The sequence below is a fragment of the Sceloporus occidentalis genome, unplaced genomic scaffold, assembly GCF_023333645.1.
Source record: "Sceloporus occidentalis isolate IW3139 unplaced genomic scaffold, rSceOcc1.0.p SCAF_1, whole genome shotgun sequence".
Lineage (NCBI taxonomy): Eukaryota > Metazoa > Chordata > Lepidosauria > Squamata > Phrynosomatidae > Sceloporus > Sceloporus occidentalis.
This window is the reverse complement of record NW_028316981.1, coordinates 187,204,594-187,218,020: the sequence shown is the minus strand read 5'-3', so window position 1 is coordinate 187,218,020 and position 13,427 is coordinate 187,204,594. Positions and strand designations below refer to the sequence as shown.

The 13,427-nt window shown below is 43.8% G+C and overlaps 1 protein-coding gene across 2 annotated transcripts in view; it reads left to right on the top strand.

Moving 5' to 3' along the window:
* Positions 1 to 13,339, top strand: part of LOC149323087 (3',5'-cyclic-AMP phosphodiesterase 4B-like) — a 144,401-nt gene extending 131,062 nt beyond the window's left edge. The window contains exons 12-15 of one of the 2 annotated variants that reach the window (XM_089487118.1): positions 3,021 to 3,175; positions 3,720 to 3,842; positions 4,990 to 5,172; positions 7,332 to 13,339. In XM_089487118.1, coding sequence (XP_089343244.1) covers positions 3,021 to 3,175; positions 3,720 to 3,842; positions 4,990 to 5,172; positions 7,332 to 7,706 — 836 coding nt within the window. In that variant the 3' untranslated portion in view covers positions 7,707 to 13,339. The remainder of the gene's footprint in view (positions 1 to 3,020; positions 3,176 to 3,719; positions 3,843 to 4,989; positions 5,173 to 7,331) is intronic. The other variant, XM_089487127.1, reaches the window with a different exon arrangement.
* Positions 13,340 to 13,427: the final 88 nt, after the last annotated feature.

Here is a 13,427-nt window from a genome sequence, read left to right as displayed (position 1 = left end):
TGAAACCCACTGGGTGACCTTGGGCAGGTCCCATGCTCTCAGCCCTAGAGGGAGGCAATGGCAAACCCCATCTGAATAAATTTGCCACAAAAAAAACCCACCTTAGTGTCATCATAAGTCGGAGATGACTTGAAGGCACACAACAACAACAACAACAACAAACAATCTTAAAACAGGTGTTAACACATTGGAAAGGATTGAAATAAAAGCTTCCAGGTTAGCAAAAGTTCAGAAAGGCCAATCAGATACAGAAAATGTCATGGAGACTATGTGACTCAGTTGCCTCCATTCAGACACTGCCATGGTGTGGCTCTAAAGAGGAATTAGCTTTTAATGCTGGTACTACTTCTAATTTAAACTTGACATTGCCACTTTACCCAAACATTATTGTTGTCCATCTTGATAAGAATAACCACCAGAAAGAAGTAAACGTCTTGAGATATGTCCCTGCAATCTTTCCTGTCCCATCATCCAATCTTGTATGTGCTCAGTAGTTTTCCTCAAGTGTTCGGTGGATGAGTGATGTGGACAGACAGCGCAGTGCAGAACACACCCAAAGCACAACTTGCCCATACAAACAGAAGAATTATGTCGACAAAGGGAAACATAAAATAATGTATTACATTACAAAATGTATTACAGCAAAAATGGCTCTTGCTGAAACTACACAGAGATAGCAATTATTATCAGTATCATTGTAAATCCCTTTACACCCCAGATGAGTTAAATGACGAAAGAAGCCATGTAAGAAAATTCTCAGGCGGGAGCAGGAACAGGATATAACAGCACAGTTCTATATGAATTTGGCAGAGCATAACATACTCCATTGAGCATACTTCCTGTGCCCATTTCTCCCCATACACATAACCAGATTTTCAATAGTGATGCATGCCCCCATGGCCAATTAGTGAGTGAAAAGATACCTAGTTAGCATTATTGTGGTTGCATTTCTTCAGCCAGATGCATAAAAAGAACCTTATCCTCCTGTCCACCTCCACTCTAATTGGCTGTGCAGACGCATACTGGTATACACATTAAACCACATATGTTGGCATAAGGAGAGTTCAGTCCTGTGTATCTCAGCCTGACTGAGATTGTGAATTAAATAGATGGAGCATAAGCCTGTGCTCACACAATTCCATGGCCTTCCCTCAACTAAGCAACTGTCAAGATATAAGAGAGGTGGCAGCGGTGGCTGCTTACTCTTAAGAAGGAAAGGCAAGGGGAGACAATTCAGACAATAAAGACACTGCAGATCTCAGATTGAGGGGAAAGAAATGAGAGTCTGATCACATTATTATTATTATTATTATTATTATTATTATTATTTCTTTCCCAGCTCTCCTCAAGGCTCGAGGCAGGGTACAATACAAAGCACAATTAAAAACACAAATTCACAGTTTAAATACAAAACTATAAAATCATTAAAATACACTCAGAGTACATATACAATTAAAAGTCATGATTTAAAATTGACTGGGTAGACCTGCCAAAAGAGATATATGTCTTTAAAGCAGTCAGAGGTGAAGAGACCCTTTGGTTGTAAGATCTGGCCTGCAGAACTCCTTTGCCTTGGTATGCATGCATGCATGCATGCATGTGTTTCTTTTATTTTGAAACCACTTGTTAACAACAGCTCTCTGGGCAGTTTATAAGAACAAACCATAAACAATAGATCATTATACCTATGTTTTGCTAAATGCAATAAAGATTGGCTTTGACTTCAGTTTTGTTTTTGTTGTTGCTAGGTACCTTCAAGTTCGACTTCACATCAGACTTCAGGGTTTTTTCCCCACTTGTTTCTTTTTTGTTGTTAGGTACTTTCAAATTACTTATGATAACTGTGTCATAGGGTTTTCTTGGCAGGCTTTCTTGAGAGGAGGTTTGTCATTGCTTCCATTGAGGCTGAGAGAGCATGACTTACCCAAGGCTCCCCAAAGGGTTTCCATGGCTGAAGGAGGATTCCAGCACTCAAATCACTAGACCACACTAGCTGTCCCTATTTTATCAATCTTTTTAAACCTACTTTCCCATCCAAGTAATTTACCAGATTAAAAACAAATGCAATTAGAATTCAACAGTTTGCATAGTGATACCTAGAGAGAATGAGAGACCTTCCAATAGAAGGAGTGGGCAACTTCAGAGGGAGGGTGAGAGGCATTTCCGTATAAACACACAATGTGACACCACAACCCACGCCATGGACCACCCACACGATAATGTCATCTCAGTTCTAAAAATCAACCAATATTCGGCCAATTTCTGTGGGTCTTTTTTGGTGTGGAGGCATTGGGAGTTAATGGTGGTGGTTTGAGTTCTCTTGCCCCATTTTCTTGGCAGTTTGAATGTGTTTTTCTACCTTTTTGACTGAGGTTGTGGGACTTTTTTTTAATTTGTGGTGAGTTTTCAGGGTTTCTGGGGCCACAAAATAGGCCCCCAGGAGCTGTATATAGCCTTTGGGCTGCACTTTCCCCACCCTGATTGTAGATAATTCACTTATGTCAGTAGATGGATTTCCAGTGAAAAGATGGATGTATCAGTGTAAAGATTTGTTTAATTTCTATACTTGTTTTTATCCCATAAGCCAAGTCTTTGGGTGGAAAAGCTCACTTTTCTACCTAATATTTCTGATTTAATCTGATTATTGTTCTGATAGGAACACTAGAACCAATCTTTACTGCATTTAGTTACAAGCCACTATAATTTGGTAGACAGCATAACAAAATAATAAAAAATAAAATAAAATACAGTCTGTATTCGAAGCACTTTGAAACTGCAACAGTTAATGTATACAGCAGATATATTAACAGTAATTTAAAATAAATAGTATGAATGTTTAAAACCACTAATATGTAAGTAATTTCCCAGTAGCTACAGCAAATGTTACCATATAGATGAAAATTCAGGTTGGTTATCTTCCAACTCTTGCCACTCTGTCCTTAGGAAACAAATGCTACCCCCATTCTCTGTTCATGCTGTTCTCCACAAAGCCTTCTAACATGGACCTTCCTACCTGACAGATTCAGAACTGGCGCTGATGTACAACGATGAGTCTGTACTGGAGAACCATCACCTGGCTGTGGGTTTCAAGCTGCTGCAGGAGGAAAACTGCGACATTTTCCAGAACCTGACAAAGCGACAGCGGCAGACCTTGCGGAAGATGGTCATTGACATGGTGAGCCCCATACTGACATCCAAGGAATTAATTTGTCCTTAATCTTTGGCAGAGATTCCCTTCCTGTGCCTTATTTTGATAAACTAGAAGTACAAATTTAGCCTTCTAGTTTTTCATGATGATGCTTCCTGATGGACTAAATCTTGGAAAAGTCCCTTTTGTGTACTGCAACTGCGTAGAATACCTCTGCAGACAGAATCAGCTCCTCTAAGAGCAGAAATGGCCAAAATGTAGCCTTCCAGATACAGTTTGACTGCAGCACCATCACCACTGGCTATGCTGACTAGGGCTGCTGGGAACTGCAGTCCCATAACATCTGAGGGCATGCATGGTCCACCCTTGCCTTAAAGAGTGGTACTCTGACATCCTATGGTTTTCATGTAGTCCATGGATGAAAGAAATTTATACCATAGATACATTTTGTCAAAGAAACATTTTAGTCACCTGGGATAAAGGGAGAAACACAACCTAGGAGGAGCATCATGGACTGAGAAGGAGGAATTGCCTCATTTTTTCCTGAATATTGTTCCTTGTGATTCTTCAGGTCCTGGCCACTGACATGTCCAAACATATGAGCCTCTTGGCTGACCTGAAGACGATGGTGGAGACCAAAAAGGTGACTAGCTCTGGAGTTCTGCTACTGGACAACTACACTGACAGAATACAGGTGGGAAAACTTAGATGAAGGCTCTATTCTCTGGAGGGAGAGAAGTATTGTTGGGACTTGGTCCAGGCAACCATGCTGAAAATGAACTCTTAGAATGACCAGGCTGACAGCAGAAGATCTGGGAGCTGTATGTGTCCCGTTTTCCACACACAGACCCAGACTTACTTGGGCCATACTCAGCCACTCTTTTCAAAACTGGAAGTGGCCAGAAGGTGACTTTCAGTTTTAAACCAAAAGACTATTTCATGCTCAGAAAAGGGGTCTGGGGCAGGGGGAAAGAGTTGAGCATACAAATGACCAGTTTTGCTCTCTGGAGTTTCAGGGTTGTGCATTTTTAGAACAGGGTAAGTAAAATTGAGCCTTAAAACCCCCATCCTTAATATTTTATTTTAATTCTCATAGATTTTCATATGGTCTTGACTTGAAAACCAGCTGAATTAGACACACACTGGCTGTGAATGTGGCAGTTTATTCCCCCAGTTCCCTAAAGGGGGGGGGGGAGTCAGCCGAAACGGTGGCAAAAAATGATGCAGTTTCACTTCCAGCATGATGAAATACAATGTTGTGGCGCTACCTGGGGAAGAGGAGCACAGAGGTGAAAGTTGCCCCTCATACTCCTCTACCATTATCCATCCCAAACTAGTACAGTCTATCTGTGTGATGGGCCACATTTGGGGCCTCCCAACCTGTATGTGTCATTTCCACATGTGTTATTCCTACCCATCCTAGGCCTTCCAGTCCACATGTTATTCCTACCCATTGTAGGCCTTCCCATTTTTTATGCATTATTCTCACCTGTAATAGAAGGTCTAGATATTTTCACAATATGTGCAGCCAACATTACCACACATACCTTATAGCTGGAATTGACTCATTACATTTTGTTGCATGATGGCAACCTCTTCACTTCCATATGGAAGCTGATTTTTGTAGCAGATGAGTTATAGTTCAACACTTCTGTCTAGCTTGGATGGAGCACAGATTTCTTGTCTTCCAACACCTTCTTCAGAAGTCTCTCTCTGAGCAATGGGAGGGCTGGTCCTGCCTACAGTTCTTTCCAGGAAGTTCTTGCAGCTTTGAGAACCTTACTTGTAATTCATGAAGGACACTTTGGAACAGCCTTGCTTTTTCTCCCCAACCTAACCAGGTCCTACGGAACATGGTTCATTGTGCAGATTTGAGCAACCCCACAAAACCTCTAGAGTTGTATCGCCAATGGACAGACCGGATCATGGAGGAGTTCTTCAGGCAGGGAGACAAAGAACGGGAACGGGGCATGGAGATCAGCCCCATGTGCGACAAGCACACTGCCTCTGTAGAAAAATCCCAGGTTGGTGTGTGATGGCTGAGTGAAAGCATGCTTCATTGTCAAAGAGGGGGAAAGAAAGAGATCATTCCTTACCAAGAGATCATTCCTCATCTACTCCCTGATTACTCTTCCAATTCCACTGCTATCCAGAGATGGCAGATGCCTCACATCAGACCCAAATCAACCGATGCTGTGAAGTTCTATTTTACCTTTGAAAAGCAACATTTCATCTATCCCAGAGCAGTGGCAGAAAAGTGGGGGTAGTAAGGGTGTGTGGCAGTCTTCCCTGCCCTAGAGACCCTTCAGATGGAAGCTGGATTACAACTTCCATCACCCACACCCAGCCTGGCCCATAGCAGTGCTAAACCATGGGACTTTTAGTGGCAGAGGTAGTAGAAAATTGGTGCAGCTGGCTAACAAAGGAAAAAGAAAGCCCCCACCCCAGTGGAAGGCCTGCCAAGGTGGCTGTGGGAGGAAGTGGATGACCTGTAAGCAGATGGGCAACCAGACAGTCCCCTTGATGGCAGCAGAACAGATGATGGCATGTTTTAGTCTTCTGCATTGGGTCTTCTGCAGTGCAGTGGTTTTGCCCTACAAAGAATTCACTGGCAGCAATTGTTATAAAGGATTTGTCCATCCCCTCACCCTCTGCCAAAAAAGCCTCTTTCTTACTATAAGCTGTTGCTGTTTAAGCAGAAGCAGCTTCCAGACAATGTGTGACACAATGGATCACCAAGTCTGGTAGTATCTACTCCAACTGGCAGCAGCAAAGGCTATCTTTCTGTGTGAGCCCCCTTTATCCCCATCTCTGGAATGCCTTAGATTAAGCCCAGCTGCTTTCTCCCAGACTGTGGAACTCTCTTCCATGGGAGGTCAGGACGGTCCCCTTGCTGCTCTCTTTTCACTGGCACCTGAAGACATTTTTATTTGGGCAGGCCTTTGGTGGGTGAATTTTACTTATGTAATGTCGTGTGTTGCTTTAATGGTTTTTACTTTTTAAAATGGGTTTAACTATGCTGTTTTTAACTTATGTTTTTATATTAGTATTAGTTAATTATTTTTTAACTTTTTAAATTAATGTTTTAGTTTTATCCTTTTAAATTATTGTAAGCTGCCTTGAATCCTATTTTGGGAGTAGGACTGGATATAAATCCCATAAATAAATAATCCCCCCTCAAATTTCTCAAGGCCAGTAGCTCAAGTAGGATGATTTTGCTATTAAACACAGAGCACCTGCTAGAACACTGAAGGCTATCTATCTTCTATCCATGAAACAGCCCAATTCTACTGTCTACTGATCCAAAAGTGAAGCCGGGCAGAGATGCTCTTCTCTGGGAGCATGTAACAGTTCCTTTGGGATAGAGACTGTAGGTCGAGGAATTCCTCCTAGTCATCCAGGCCAGTCATGATGATTTAGACATTCTGGTAGACAAAGAATGGGAACTTTTTCAAGCTCTGATGGTGTTTACTTGGGTGCCTCCAAGGGGGGAGATTCAGAGATCACAGGCCAATTGCTGAGATTCCTTTTGTGCTATAGGCATGGCTCGCAAATGCAAGAAACATTTGCAACAGCATTCAGTCATTTTGAGGCTTTATCCATGAAGCACCTGCAACACCAAGGCTAAGCCTCCAAAAGAGCCCAATCTTTTTTTGCCCTTTCCACTTATTGTTTTATTCCCCAACAACCTCTGCTTGTCTTCCCCACTCTCCGATCCTCTGGTACTTCCTTAGGCTTAAAAGAAAATGCTTACTGGAGGAACAAAATTCACAAGTCATTGGCCCAAGACATGCTGCATGAGGGGATGAGCAGAAGAGTGTTTACTCCCCTTCTGTGTCTGAAAACCAGTTAAACTGACAGTTGACTCAGCCCTGGCTATGGGAGAGCAACCTCCATTGCATCTGAAGATAGCAGCAGAACAGACATAGGTTAAAAGACCCTCCAGCGCCTTCCTGCTGCTTCTCATCTTTTCCACCTGCAGGTGACCTTCACTCTCTGCTTCATGATAGGGCCACTCCAGAAACTCTCCGAGACAGACATGTACAAGACTTGGTCTGTGTTGGAGCCAAGGGCTGCCTTACTTGGCCGTGTCTTCTTGAACCAAATTTTTGGGTGGCAACTAGCTACCCCACTGTCCTTTTCCTTGCTAACGCTGTTCTTCCCTCCTGCAACTGTGCTACAGGTGGGATTCATTGACTACATCGTGCACCCTCTGTGGGAGACTTGGGCAGACTTGGTCCACCCCGACGCACAAGACATTTTGGACACCCTCGAGGACAACAGGGACTGGTACCACAGCATGATCCCTCAGAGTCCCTCCCCACCACCAGAGGATGCAGAGAAGGACGATGAGGCCTGCCTGGAGAAATTCCAGTTTGAACTGACCTTGGAGGAGGAGGGCGAGGACTCGGAGCAGTCTGACAAGGACTTCAGTAGCCCTGGCGATGAGGACAACAGCTACTACACAGCCGCTGAGGAACACCTGCATGAGTCACTAGAAGGACAGGACAGACTGACGGATGACACAGTGAATGACACGTCTCCTGGCACATCATGACTGTAGGGAAGGGACAGTGGAGAGGGAGAAAGAAAAGCAAGACCACATATGTACACTCAGACAGAAACAGAGACACACACACAAAGACACATGGAAAGTTTTCACAGGGGAGGGCAGGGATAAAAAAAAACAAAAAAATCATTTTTTATTTTTATTGTATTTTTTATAAAAAGAAAACAAAAAAAGCAGGGTGGGGAGTGGGGAAAATACACACAGCAACTGTAGAACCAGGTTGGCCCCAGCAGAGGGCAACAGCCTTCCGCTGCAGCCACCGGTCTGAGCACTCCAGAAGTAATTGTACCTTTATTTTGCTTTTTGTTTATTTCTTTGTTGTTGTTTGGGTGGTTGTTCTTGGGTTTTTTAAAAAAAACTATTTTATTTTACTAACTTCTGCTTTTAAACAACAATAACAACAAAAAAGAAACCCCAAAAAACTGGTAAAGCCAGAGACTGAAGGAGGATGGTGCTGTTGATGTGAGGCACATCTGTAGCGCTGGCAAAGGCAAATCAGGTGGATACTTTAAAGCCATTTGTAGTAAAGCAAAGATACTGCTGGACTTTGAATCCAGATGCTAGTTACCTGTGTAAATCCCTATGTTCATATGGGCTCCAGACATGGCCTCTTTGTTTGAGTCATTGATTTGTGCCTTTATTTCAAAGGTGGTGAAGTCTTGGTCCTACAATTGTTGTTAAGTGACAACTCCCATCATTCTTGACCACTAGCTGTGCTAGCTGGGGCTGATGGGAGTTGGAGTCGAACCACACTTGGAGAACCTCAGGTTTGCCATTTCCACCCCACTCACCCACCCTCCCTTTGTCCATTATAGTACAACCCTCCTAGCTGGAAAACAGGGTGTTCAAAAATTAGGAGGAATAGGGGGAAGGCTGAATTATTTTAAACCTAGAAGTAAATTATTTTCACAAGTCTATACAGGCTTAATTTTAGTACAGACTGATGAGGAAAAAAGGACCTTGCTTTTTTGCTCTATTCTGTTCTTTTTTTGTGAAGTTTTTTTTAAAAAAAATAGTTTACAGGCATGGAGATTTTTCTTTTTTTGACTATAACGCCATAAAGTTCTCCCAGGATCAAATGGAAGAAGTCATTAGTTTTAAGCGAAATGAAACAAAAAAGGGAACAAGAAATCAGATAAGCAAACCATTGTATCTGAATGTTTCAAATAGCTGATAAGTCTTCCGCTGCTCATTATTTTGCACACAGACACACCAAGGCAATACAACCAGATTCGGATCATTAGAACTGGCAGACTCACTCTGTTGGGGAGCCCAAGTGTTCCCTGAGAGGAGTCAATTTGGAGACATGAACTGGGGGAGAGAGAAAGACCAAGAGTGGCTTTCTGGCCTTCCCAACCCAAGTGGGGATCAGAGAGGTTTTAGCACTCATTGCAAGTTACCTTATTTTTCCACCATACTTGGAAACATCCGATTTGCTTCCTGATAAATTCCCAAAGTGTAGTAGCCTATCAATTTCCTCTCGCTCTTCATAGTCAACTAGGAAAAGCATATGTATTAACTCACAGAATTTGCATGTGCCACCCGAAACAGGAGTACTTCAAAAGAGATTGAAACAAGCAGAGTTTATAAAAAGGGGGCCTGAATTTTTATTTGTGTGTAATGCAATGTAATGTGGCTGGAACACATAGATTGTTTATTTGTGAAGTTGCAGTGGGTGGAATGGGTAGGAGGGAGTTTTTTTTTCCTTTTTTCTAAGGCCCTTTGTTGCAGAGGTGATGATCAACCTGTTTTTGTCTTCTCTCTAGAAATTGTGACAGCTAGCAATGTGGCTGGGGAGTGCATCTTTTCCTGAGTGTGTCCTACTATTGTGGCATAAGCCAATTGCTGATTTAAATCCCTCAGACTAGTTTGAGAGAGAGCCAAAATATCTAAAGTCCAAGTAATGCAAAGGAAGGTCAGAGTGACCTGGCTTGAGGTCAAATACAGGAGGCTAGGCAAAGGGGATCTGACTTGCCTCTTTGCTGGTGTGGAGCTGAAGAACTGAGTGCCTGGACTTGCCTGCCAGGTCTCCAGGCCAAATGTTGTCTTCCTAAGCACTCCCTCCCTGCTCTGATCTGTGGCAACACACCTGAGCTGTCTGCTGCTGTGGAGCATTTCTCCACCCAGCAAAGCAGGGCCAGCCAGCCTGCCTATCATCCTGCTGCAACTCGGCACCTTCACCAGAGAACAGCAGGGTGGGATGCAGGAAGGAAAGAAATTATTTTGCACCACCACCCCAGAACCTGCTCTGTGGGGTTTTGATGGAGATCTTTTCAGGCTGCTTCTATTCTTTGCCTTAATCAGTTAGTGGAGCTTCATTTGCTATTACTGTAACTGTTATAATTGCCGTTATAATTGCATAGGGAGGAGGGATCATCTCTTGATCCGAAATCCCTTGGCTCTGTTCCTCAATGGACTTTCTCCTTTAGTGTCAAGACATTGAGGGGAGGGTTCCCATAAGGACAAGTATTGCTAGGGGACCCAGTCCTAGGAGTCACAGGAGAAGAGCATTAATGCATCTCCTTCACCTGGTACCTCTGTCTTACTGGGATGGGTCGGAGGCTATGGCTTCATCCTTGGCTGATTGGCATGTTCATGAGGTCTCTGGGCAACCCCCCTCTTCCTCAATGCCTGGAGCAGTTGCTCCCAAACTTCGGTTCTCCAGATGTTTTGGACAATCTCAGAATTCCTGACTATTGGCCAAGCTTGCTATGGCTTCTGGGAGTTGAAGTCCAAAATACCCAGAAGGCCAAAGTTTGGGAACCATTGGCCTAGAAGGACTCACCTCCTCATTTGTCTGTCTGTTTGTCACGGGGGAGGACGGGAACAGTTTCACAGTTAAGTGGGTTTTGATGAGGTGGGTTTCTTGACCTGGGGAACTGTGGTGGACTGGACAAATAGCCATGGGCACAGCTTCTCTCCTAGGTGAGGCGCAAACAAGACAAAGCTAAGGCCTCTCCCCCATTCTGTTTTACAAAGCCTGCCCTAATTCCTCCCCTCTCCATGCACGAGGTGAAGCAATAACGAGGGAAGCCCCTTTGCCATTCCCATTAATGATGCTGAGCTTTTGCACCAAAGCCAACTAATCCTCTTTTGCAACGTTTCCATTCCACCCACCACCACCCCACTTTACATTGGCTTCTGCTTGACTGGCAGACTCTCCAGCACATAGGTCCAGAGAGGCAACTGCACAGCTTTTCGGGACCTTTTCCAAGCAAGAACTTGGTAGGGGGTGATTGTAGCCAGACCACAGGGAAGCCAGGGGAAGAGGGTTGTGCTGCAGCCACCGCCACCCATTACAGTGGACCTGAGCATCACTGGCTCAGAGTCATGGTAACACTGGAGTGGAGTTGCTCTGCAAGTATGCAAGGCCCCATAGTGGCCTATCTGAAGCTGCCGCTGCCACCACCCTTCTTCCTGCCTAGCCAATCCCTTCCAAGAAAGCCAATGTAAGGTTATCTCTTTCTCCAACCCAGGGAGAACATGGCCATTTCTGAACACAGTACTGTAGCCATTTCCTTTGTATTTTCTCCCCACTTTTCTTTCTTGAAGCCTCAACTGAAGAAAAAAAAGGAAAAAAATTAAGAAAGAGAACCTCTTTCTTTCTTGATTTCTGTATAGCTTTTATTTTTGTATGCAGTTCTGTTCCATGAGTTTATTGGGTCGGGTTTGGACTGTACATAATTGTGAATAAGAAGATTGTAAATTATTCTAAAGAGTTAAAAAAACCTTACAAACAATGCCCTCCCTCTCCCCCCACCCACCCACCCCCCAAATCTTGCTGGGGAGCAGGGAGGTGGGGTGTCACTGTGTTGGGGAGCATCCATGGAGAGCCATGAGGTCTCTGGGAGATTCTCTAGCTGCATTCTCTCCTCGAAAGCTCTGCCACATACACACCCGCACACCCTACCTTAACCCAGTTTCTCCTGTCTATGTATTTATGGTGTAATATAGACACACATTGGAAATTGTAGAGTTGTCAATTTTTTTCCTTGCGGTGTTGTTAATCAGCTGTTGCGGTGTTCTGTCTCGAATGTTACCAAAACCTTTCAACAGCCGAGCTCACAATAAACCAGGAGGAGGGGGTTCTCTGTGCCTGTGACGTTGGCCTGGCTTATCTGCAAGCCCTGGGTGAGATGGGGTGATGGGGAAGATCAGGGAGAGGAAGGTGCCAGGGCTTTCCCTTTTCCCCTAGATGGCAAATGGGAGCATTGGGGCCCAAAATGCAGTGGCATAGCAGGTCCAGAGCACCAAAGCTTTTTCATTTCCAGAGACATCATCTGCTAGCACCTGCTTCAGGCTTTCCTCCACAGGAACTAGCAAGGAAGAAGGGGAAGAAGGATTTCCCCAGCAACAGTTATTCTGAGCTGTCCCTGTTGTAGTGCAAAGTAATTTGAGTAATAGTAATAATAATAGGACTATGTTGGCAACTGTCAGCAAGAGGACATTTTTTTCCGCTGCCCCTAGACTGGAATGACCTGTCAGAAGATTCTTGCCCATGGATAGATAAATAATATTTCTCCCCATGGATCAAAGTGGGGAACAACAACAATTAACAGATACACCACATCAATTAAAACAGATCAGTTAAAACACACCTCCATTTAAAAGGACAAATAAGATTGACACATATTAAAACAATCCACATTTAAAATTCATCATGGATAAGCCTGGCGGAAGAGACTGGTCTTTAATGCTCTTTTAAATTCAGATAGCATATTCAGCTGTCGAATCTCTTCTGGCAGGTCGTTCCACAGTCTAGGGGGAGCTGAAGAAAAAGTCCTCTGGCTGACAGTTGCCAACCTAGTCCTGGTTGAATGAAATAAATGTCCACAAGAGGACCTGGGCAAACGGGTGGGTTATATGTCATAGTCTGGTTTTGAATGAACAACTAAGAGCCATTAGCTTTACACAAAATGTGCTGCTGGTAGAGATGTAAATTAGTAGAACTGGATTGATGATCTGGGTCAATGCTGCATATTTAGCCTTCGCTTTAGAGTATAACTATGGGGACTTACAGCACCTATACTTCCAACACTTCACCACAACATCAGTCTGAAAGAGAAAAGGAGTTGCAGCAGCCCTGAAGAATGCTGGTTGGTTGGTTCTGCCAGCCCAAACCTGGTAGAAACTCCTTAAGACCACTGGGAACTTGGGACTTATGAAGCAATGCTACAGACTTTGGCCTTTGTTTCTGCACCTGGTGCCGCACTTCTTCTGTTCTCCAAACTAGCAAAATGGCTCCTTTGTGAGTGGATACTGCACTGCCCTCAAGAATACCATCTCTACTTAACTAAAGCATTTATTTAAGGCATGTATTCCCACACACCTCTCTCTACAGCTGAAAGATCCAATGGGATCTGGTGCCTTTAGGGTATTTATGTCCTGCAAAGAACCTTGTGTACCTTGTGGCAAACGACCTTTCTTCACAGTGAAGGAAACCAAAATAGAACATGAGTTCCAGAACTCTAGCACAGGGGTTTGCTATACACAATGTATCCTCTCAGAGATTTAAGTTTCAGGACAGGAACTTCTCATATCTGGATTGTTGCTTCTTCCTGTGTGCCTTCAAGTCATATCTGACTTATGGCAACCCTAAGCCAAACCTATCACATTTTTTTTACTGAGAGTATGTAACTCACCCAAGTCTATAAAAGCTCATGCTACCAATGTCTCTCTTTCAGTTTGTCTCAAAGGTGCTGCAAAATC